We start from the raw sequence: 9,809 nt of genomic DNA on the forward strand, positions 1-9,809 counted from the left end.
GGATCTTATGGTTAGTCAATTACTTTGTCACCTTGGTTTGTGAAGGGTCCCACCATATATGTGCTAGAATAACTGCGTGCTTTTTATTTTACTTCTATACAGTTTCATTCTAAACATATAGCTTCTCTTTAAGCATATGACAATTTAATTACTATAAAAATGTTTCGGCACACTTGAGTTTCATGGCACATTAGCTATAAGCAAAATTCTGCCTTTTGTGGAGCAAAAGAGTACAGTTAGATAACCATCTTCAAGTAGGCAGTGAATTTCATTGTTTCCCCAACTCTTGAATAAAGGCTGTCTTCCACTTTCTTATTTAAGAAACAGTCAAGTTTATGCTTGAATGTGTACTATAACAGAATTTCTTATATTTCAAAACATCTGCCTTCCTAAAACAGAGTAGTTTCATCTGAGTCAACCATGGTAAGTTATAGCACCTTACATTCTGTTACACTAAGGGAAAGTTTGAATGTGTAGTAGAAATTTCTAACTAAATATGACAGGCTCTCTTCATTCATAAACAGCAAAATACAAAAGTACACATAATTTTTATCCAATGATATCAAAATTAAGCATTTGCATACCTTTTTGTAGAGAAAAAAGTTGTAATAGTGATTAACATTTAAGAAATGGGTTAGGATAACCAATGGATTATGATATTAACAGGATTTCAGTAGCAGATTGTTCAAATTAGAGTTTATTATCATCATACTTTGTAAACCCATATTATGTATGCTCTTTTTAATTTTCTTTATTCTTCCCTTGATTCTGTGTGTGTGTGCATGACAATATGTGGTCCTAACATGGTCACTCAGAGAGGAAAGATGTTAAAGGAAATGACGGTTTTGAGCCACACATGTCACTGGCTATTTCGCATTAGCTCACGTATTCCTCACTAAAATTCTGAGTTTTGGTTTGATATCTTACTTGTGAATTGACAAAGAGGAAACCTAAAGAGATGAATCCATTTGCTCAAGAATCACACTGCTCAGTTTATTTGAAATGCCTCAGCGTTTCTACCCCTTTCTGTGTTGCTGCCGTTTCAACCCCTTGTTCAATGGTTGCCTCAAGTTCTTTATCAACTGTGCCTTTAGTTTTTCCATGAGAGGGGTCCTAAGTATCACTGTATTGCTTCATGAGAGTAAGTCTCCTCAATTGACTTTTCCCTCTTCCTTTATACCTCTCTTAACAGCACTGATCATAGGGTAACTTTCCTCAGAATATAGGCTGGGGTTTTGTACTATTGGAGGTGAAATTCCAAAGATAATCTAGAAACAAGCAGGAATCCTGATGAGGAATTTGCATTTTTGTAAAACTGAGGGCAATTTATTTCAAATGTTTTAGAATCAGAAATCCTAGAATACATATATTCTTTTCTGCTCAGAGAAGGAATCAAAAGATTCCTTCCACATTCCTTCCTTTCCACACTGTCCTTCATGACATCCCTCTCAGTGCTATCCCATGAATGATAGCCCCAGACTGAGGAAGAAACAGGATTTCTGTCTTTTAAATTTCATAGTTTGTTACTTTTCAGTCTTGAGAAATTACCTACATTCTCTTGCTATGTCTCTTCTGTGTAGAATCAGAGATTTGAATTGGTCATGTGATTTCCACGTTTTTATTATTCATGGTCTACTTAGATAAAAGTTGCCTATAAATAAATTTGCTTTAGTAATTAGGTATATCTGAAATATCAATGTTGTTTCTACCTCATAAACAAAGATTACTATTCATTACAATAAGTAGAATATTGGCCAATGATTCTCACACTCTAAAGCTTTTCAGTACTCCTTAGTTACAGTTAACTGCTGGACACTCCGTGACATAATTATTTTATTCTGTTACATAAAGGAGGACAGAGATCGTTGTTAGTGACCCTGAGAGCAAAGTAAAAACAAATTGAAAGTTTGTCTATTTATGAGGTTAGAATTTTGAATAGTAATTTAAAGAGAATTGATGCCTTATGGTACCAAGTATTCTGAAAATGCCATAGCTGTCACCTATTTGCCATCTAAAATCTTTTTGAGGAATATCAATAACATAGATACTAAATCTGGGACTCTCTACAAATGGTGGTTGCTAAATCATATTGTAGCAAAAATATTTTGTATTTTAAATAGACATCTGGGGGCCCAAATATGTCTGTCACTTGAGAGTCAGACTAACGTAGAAAGTAAACTCTTTGTAAACCCACTAGAATCAAATATTCCCTCTTCAGTCAGTAAAATAGCTCTTGACGGTTTCTTTTTATCCCACATTCATTTTACACTGATTAAATGATGTCTTAAGATATACATTAGATACAAAGTTGTGAATTCCTTAATTTTTCATTTATTCCTTATTGCAACAAATATCATTGAGTTCTAACTCATCAGGAAGAGTGTCTTCAAGTTACTTTCAGTATCACCCCCTTTTATTGGCATTTGATCTTTAGATTGTATCTCAATATAAAATTTTCTGACAAATCCATGACAAGGGCATAATTCAAAAATATATGGACAATTTGACAATTTTATCTTTCCTTTATCAATTGCTATCACAAACATTAATGACAGCATATATTTTTGAAATATTTAACTCATGAAACATAAATACAGCAGATGAATGGATTTCTTGAATATTTTTCAAGATTTCAGTCATTAATTGATATTCTCTCTTTTGCTGTATTGTTTTCTCCTGCTCTTTGTTTTTTAATGTGAGAGCAATTCCATTGGTTTAACATGACCCTTGACAATATCTGACCCGGTAGGAAAGTATAGTATGCCTAACATGACTTATAATTCAGTAGTTCAAACAAATGTGCAGCAAATTTCTTCAGGATTCATTCCCAGAAAATTAAGGCAATTTCCTGAGATCATTTTAAAAGAAGGAAAGTTGATTTTATGTGTAAGTTATAAACATTGGGAAATATGGGGAAAAATTTTCTTTTAGACTTAATAATGTAACTAGTTGTTCTTTATCTAAAGTATTTATGAAAGTATTAATAAAGTATTCATACTATTAAAGTATTAATAGCATTAATAAAAGAATTAAAAGTATTAATAGTCATACTAATAAAAAGTATTAATAGTGATAACAGGTATTTTCAAAATAGTATTTAAATATTTAAATAATTACTAAGTAATATTGATAAAAACATGTAATTATTCTCATTATTGCCATTATAAACTTTTTATTATAGATTTAAAAAGACATCATAAAAAGAATAAGAAGCTCAATTCCATAAGCCAGAATAATTATTCTTAACACACTTTATGAAAATATGCATTTAATTTAATAAATTTTATATATAGTGTTCCTACAGTTAATATTCACCTCGAATTATCCTTTTTTTTTTTTTTTTACTTTCAGAAATGTAAGTCCTTATGGAAGCCTACACAAAAGCCAACTATATGAAAAACCAGAGAAACATCTCAGAATTCATACTTCTAGGACTTTCATATGACCAGAACATAGAAATATTTTGCTTCGTGCTCTTCTTATTCTGTTATGTTGCCCTGTTGGCAGGAAATCTTCTGATCCTTGTCTCCATTCGATGCAGTTCCCTTTTTCACCAACCCATGTACTACTTCCTCATCCACTTATCCTCTATGGACATCTGTTATACCTCTACAGTTACACCCAAGTTAATTGCTGACCTGTTAGTGGAAAGAAAAACCATCTCCTACAGTAATTGCATGTTACAGATCTTTACCATGCACTTTTTTGGAGGCATTGAGATCTTCATTCTTACTGCCATGGCCTTTGATCGCTATGCTGCCATCTGCAAACCCCTCCACTATGTGATTATCATGAACAGGAAAAGATGCCACCTCCTAGTCTTAGCTGCTTGGGCTGGTGGGGCCATCCATGCCTTACCTCTGTTTTCTACTGCAATTAGTTTGCCCTTCTGTGGTCCCAATGAAATCGATCACTACTTCTGTGATGTTTTTCCTTTGCTAAAGGTGGCCTGTACTGATACCTACATCACTGGTGTCCTTGTGGTTGCCTTTTCAGGTATGATTTCTTTAGTAACCTTTATTGTCTTATTTTTTTCTTATGGGATAATATTGTTCACTTTAAGAAATCTCTCAGCTGAGGGAAGACGCAAAGCCCTCTCCACCTGTTGGTCTCATGTCACTGTGGTCATCTTATTTTTTGGACCTGTAATCTTTATCTACCTTAGACCACCTACTACTTTTCCTGAGGACAAAATATTTGCTCTATTTTACACCATCATTGCTCCTATGTTCAATCCCTTAATCTATACTCTGAGAAATTCAGAGATGAAAAAAGCAGTGAGAAAAGTTTGGTGCTCATCATTGCTTTCAAAGGAAGCACGCTCTTAATTTGAAGAAGTTCATTGACTAATCGACTCTGAGAAAGAAAAGAGGAAGATGTGAATGAAGAAGGCAGGGACTAGATCATGGGGATTATGGACCATCACTGATATGAGGGGAATGAATGGATGCAATAGGAATACAGAATTTAAATGATCATTGAACAAGTACTGATGCTTTCATACCAAAATTAATTGTGAAATAAGTTAATTTTGTGGGGTATTAAGATGGTATAGGTAGGAGAATGTTCATTAAAAAAAACTGAGCTAATGCAAATAAATCAATGATATATTATTAGTGAATTATAAAGGGAAATATCTTAATGATAGTTTTCTTAATACATTGCACTAACAGATGTTCCTTGTTAGTTCAGAAGTTGTAATGTTAAAAAAACAGTAATAATAATTAAAACCTGAAACAATCAGTTTGAATTTCTGATAGAACATTCCTTAGTTCATACAAATCAGTTGTGCAAATGAACAAATATTTAGAGTAGAATCTGTTTTATTTATTTTCAGAATTTATTTTTTTGAGAAAGAGAGAGAGCTCATGATTGAGCCGGAGGAGGGTTTTGGGGTGGCAGGGTAGAGCGAGAGGTACAGACTTCCCACTGAGCAGGGCACCCGATGCAGGGCTCCATCCCAGGACCCTGGCAACTGAGCCAAAGGCTCATCTTTTTACAGAACTAAACCCCATTTAGCAATCCACTCCTTGGCATTTACCCAAAGGAGTTGAAAACTTATGTCCACAAAAGAACATACACATGCATACTTAACAGCAGTTTTATTCACAATTGTCCATATAATTGGAAGCAGCCAAGACGTCCTTCAGTGGGTGAGAATAGACAAACTGCAACATCACACAGTGGAGTATTATTCGTTGCCTAGAGAAATGAGCTACAGGCCATGAAAATGCATGAAGACCCTTCCAATGTGTTCCTCATGGTACTTGGCATTCAGCTCCATCACAGATATGAAACTATTCTTGATCTACCCTGTCCCTAACTTTCTAGTTTCAGGTCTTACTAATTAGACTTTTAGGAGCTCAGTGTCCAGCTTATAACCCGACACACAGTAGAAGCTCAATAATAATTATTGAATAAATCGATGAGCCAACAGGCACAACTGTATTGAAATGGTTGTGTTTTCTGCACATTCTTTTTCACCCTCGGTCTTTGTTATGAATCCTCTCCTGGGAATCCTCTAAGGTAACACATGCCTATTCATCCTGATGATTCCCTTTCAATATTTGTGCCCCTTTTGGTGTGTTTTCATCTAGGTAATCTTCCTGACCACCCTGTTCTTTGTTGTGTGTCCCTCAAAGATGTTTCACCCTGTGCTGTCACTACTTTCAGAACATTTTTAACATGGTTTTGTCATTTTCTGCTACACTCTGGGTGTCCCTTAGTGGATAAAATGCTTTCTGGAAGCAAGACCCATGTTGCTCTCTATTCAACACTTTGCAGCCCTAGCAATGATCACAGTTTCTGATATATTTTGGGGACTCAAAAAATTTATTGATTAGTAAGTATGGGATGGAAGGAAAAAATGGGGTGTATTTATCCTGAATTCGTTTTCTTTATAGATGGAGACACACATTTTCTTAAAACAGTATTTCTTTTTTTTTTTTTTAAAGATTTTATTTATTCATTTGACAGAGAGAGATCACAAGTAGGCAGAGAGGCAGGCAGAGAGAGAGAGGAGGAAGCAGGCTCCCTGCTGAGCAGAGAGCCCGATGCGGGACTCGATCCCAGGACCCTGAGATCATGACCTGAGCCGAAGGCAGCGGCTTAACCCACTGAGCCACCCAGGCGCCCCAAAACAGTATTTCATAATGAAATGTTACCAAGAAGTAAATTAATTAACAGAAAAATGACATGAACAACTCACATTCATAAGATGATGAAATCTTACAGAGTGGGGAGAATACCAAGATAAGCAATTTGCAGGGGGCTTTGGTGGCACAGTAGGTTAAGCATCTATTTTTGGCTCAGGTCATGATCCCAGGGTGAAGGGACTCAGCCCCACATCAATTTCCTTGCTAGGCATAGAGCCTGCTTCTCCCCCCGCTTGTGCCCTCTTCCTCACTCTCTGTCAAATAAATAAATAAAACCCTTTTAAAATTAATTTTTTTAAAAAAACTATTGTTCTTTCACTGATGATCTCAGTTTAAATTTCTTTCTCATTACACAGTTTAATCAGAAGTCAAAACAAATTGTGGTTTCGTAAAGACATCTAGCTAGAATTCTGAGTCTCAATCAGTGAAAAGTAGGAAAAAGTTTCCTGTCTCCAGTCCTATTCCTTTGCTCTACATTTTCTTGACTATGTCTATCTTCCACTATACCCTTATCACTCATGCAATATTGATTGTGCCCCAGCATTATGCTGCCTTGTAGAAACAATTTTTAACAAATAGTCAAGTACTCTATGGAGTATAACTTTATTTAATAAATAAAAATTCCTCTCAAATAATAGCATGTTCATTTATTGGAGTTATAATTCTTTCTGATGGATTAGCAGTCTGAGATGAGTAACATGAGAAATACAAAATGACTGAGATCTACAAGAAATTTGGAAATTTGAGGTAATCTTTGTTACCCCACAAAGGTTAAGTGGCTCTTTGCTTTATAAGCCTGTAGTCATTTTATACTACAATTTTAATGGCAACATGTTATCATCAACCCAGGCATATAAAAATGAGCAGAATTCTTAATAAAATATATTAGTGTTTATAGATAGGGAATAGATGTTAGATAGACAGATGGATGTAGGAACATAACAGGTGGTTAAGTTTTCTTTTCTTGCACACATTCCTCTTCCACTCCGTGCAGAATCTGTCATTCACAGCAGCTTACTATTTTTTTTATTTGGTAAGTAATCCTTCCTGAGATCATCCAATATGTCCTTTGACTTTAGTTTCCATTGCATCAATGTCGGACTTCAGACATATTTATTTCTCACTTGAAATAACTTTTCTACTACACAATTTCCTAATGGCGTTTTTCATCTGGTCATTTCTCAAGGCATATATTAAAGGATTTAACATTGGTGTTATCATAGTGTAGAACACTGCAACTGCTTTATCAATAGATAAAGTAGCTGCAGGTCTCATGTACACAAATAAGCAGGGCACAAAGAATAGGACAACCACTGTGATATGGGACACACAGGTGGAGAGGGCTTTGCGCTTTGCCTCCAAGCTGTGGTTCCTTAGGGAATGCAGAATGACCACATAGGAGATGATCAAGAGGAGGAAGAGTAAGACACAGATGAAACCACTGTTGGCAGCAACGAAGAGTCCTAGAGTGTGGGTATCAGTGCAGACAAGATTGAGCAAAGGGTTCAGATCACACATAAAGTGATCTATGACATTAGGGCCACAGAAGGGTAAAGGGATGATAAAGAGGATCTGTATGGCTCCATGAAGAAAGCCTCCCACCCACGCCACTCCCATTAACAGGCCACACACCCGCCGATTCATGATGGTTGTGTAGTGCAATGGCTTGCAGATGGCCACATAGCGGTCATAGGCCATCACAGTAAGTAGGATGACATCAGCACCTCCAATGAAATGTTCCCCAAAGATTTGGATTATACAGGCATTGAATGTGGTGGTCTTCTTTTCACGGAGTGAATCTATGATCAGTTTAGGGTTATTAACAGAAGAGTAACAGGCATCAATGAAGGAGAGATTGGCAAGGAAAAAGTACATGGGGGACCCCAGTAATGGGCTGGTGGTAATAGTGACCACGGTGAGCACATTTGCTACCACAGAGACTATGTAAATGACCAAAAACACGAAAAATATGACTTTCTGCATCTTTGGATTCTCTGTGAGCCCCAGTAGAATAAACTCTGTCACGTTGTTCCTATTCACCATTATTTCCTAATATGATTAATTGCATTACCTGAAAAAAAAATCACTTTTGATTAATGTGAACTTGAATTTATTAAGTTTTTTCATCTAGTAAATAAACACCTGGATTCTAATGATTTGTGGATTCTCATGATATGTGGATTCTCCTGAGTTTTTTTGAGATACAAAGTAAGTTTTGTCTTCTTTAAGATTATTTTGTTCATCTCCTTGATGAAATTTCTGTTAAGTATGACCATGGGGAGATTTGTAAACACACAGGCAAGAGATCATTTGTGCACACTTCATCTGAGGTGACAAAGGTTAACATGAAGTATGGGACCATATACATTGTGGCAGATAAGTAAGAAAAGGGAGGTATTTTATGATGTAAAGGCTATGAATGCAAGGTTGAAGAATTTTTCCTTTATCCTTAGGAAATGGGGAACCATGGGAAGACAGTGAGAATATACATGAAAAAGTGAAGAGGAGTTTGAGGAAGAGGTAATAAGGGATATAATTTAATAAATATCTTCATGTTTCTTGGATGTAGTGGGGTGAGGTTCAGTAAGGGATTGGAAGCCAGAGACAGAAACCCCAGTTAAGAGATTTTTTTTTATATTAGTTGACATAAGAATAACAGGGCATTGGTGGTTGATTTGTAAAGAAAGTATACAAAAGTTACCATAAAATAAATAATAATGATTTTGTCTAAATACAATAATATTAGAATTGCTAATGATATGTATATAAACTATACATATATTTTTTAAAATAATTGATTGTTATATTCACAGCATAGTAGCAAGTGCTCTGTACATAGGATCCCACTGAATACTAATAATAACCTGTGTGGTTGGTATTATTCCTTCCATTTTGAGATGAGAAAGCAGTGTCAAGGACTTAGGTTGATGGTAATAATAACAACAATATCTATTAAATTGGATATTTAGTGGCTCTGAGTGTTTTTGTAGACATTTGCTGATTTAATCCCTGCCACTGACCTATAAGATAATTCCAACTATTGTTTTTATATTTATTTTAAACATTATGTAATAGAAACATAGAGAAGCTAAAGATTCTGCCAAGATCAAGATGCTAATTAAGGACAGAACCAAGATTACTTCAGTTTATACTTGTTCATGATTTTCCTTCAAGTTCTTACCCACGCCCTATATTGTTATAATTAACAGCACTGAACTAGTAATCTTCTTTTTATATGACCATGATTATAATTGCTTTATTATTACTTTGGAGGCAAGTTTATAAAACATAATTTCATTAGGAGACACACGTACACAAACACACACACACACACACACTCTCTCTCTCTCTCTCTGTCTGACACACTTGAACTCCCAATTATCAAATGGTAATGTGGTAATGTGGTAATGTGGGGAGCCCAGGTGGCTGAGTTGGTTAGTGACTGCCTTTGGCTCGGGTCATGGGTCATGATCCCTGTCCTAGGACTGAGCCCACACCAGGCTCCCTGTTCCATGGGGGGCTAGCTCTCCCCCTCCCTCCGCCTGCCTCTCCCTCTCCTTCTGCCCTCTGCTCCCCCTGCTTTTGCTCTCTCTCTCTCTCTGTGTCAAATAAAAAAGTAAAATCTTAGAAAAAAAATGTGGTACCATATTCATT

At 35.8% G+C, this 9,809-nt stretch overlaps 2 protein-coding genes across 3 annotated transcripts; one reads left to right on the forward strand and one right to left on the reverse strand.

The window, feature by feature from the left end:
- The first annotated feature begins 3,392 nt into the window (after window positions 1-3,392).
- Window positions 3,393-4,328, forward strand: LOC122912917 (olfactory receptor 4P4-like). The gene has a single exon (XM_044259318.1). It carries the CDS (start codon window positions 3,393-3,395, stop codon window positions 4,326-4,328), a length of 936 nt encoding a protein of 311 aa, XP_044115253.1.
- A 1,209-nt stretch (window positions 4,329-5,537) lies between these two features.
- LOC122912926 (olfactory receptor 4C46-like) lies at window positions 5,538-9,315 on the reverse strand. Of its 2 annotated transcripts, none has more exons than XM_044259326.1 (2): window positions 7,301-8,198; window positions 5,538-5,575 (listed from the first exon to the last, which is right to left on the reverse strand). In XM_044259326.1, the coding sequence occupies exons 1-2, from the start codon at window positions 8,196-8,198 to the stop codon at window positions 5,538-5,540; spliced, it is 936 nt and encodes a 311-aa protein (XP_044115261.1). The 2 variants fall into 2 exon arrangements, with proteins under 2 accessions (XP_044115261.1, XP_044115260.1); XM_044259325.1 differs by lacking the exon at window positions 5,538-5,575 and adding an exon at window positions 9,296-9,315 and having other exon boundaries at window positions 7,269-8,187.
- Between the last annotated feature and the right edge of the window lie 494 nt (window positions 9,316-9,809).

Source organism: Neovison vison, chromosome 7, assembly GCF_020171115.1.
Source record: "Neovison vison isolate M4711 chromosome 7, ASM_NN_V1, whole genome shotgun sequence".
Lineage (NCBI taxonomy): Eukaryota > Metazoa > Chordata > Mammalia > Carnivora > Mustelidae > Neogale > Neogale vison.

Coding starts and splice junctions, on each gene's coding strand:
- LOC122912917 (XM_044259318.1), top strand. CDS start 3,393: ATGAAAAACCAGAGAAACATCTCAGAATTCATACTTCTAGGACTTTCA.
- LOC122912926 (XM_044259325.1), bottom strand. CDS start 9,315: ATGAACAAGTATAAACTGAA. Junction 8,188..9,295: donor ATGAACAAGTATAAACTGAA/GTAATCTTGGTT, acceptor AATGGTGAATAG/GAACAACGTGACAGAGTTTA.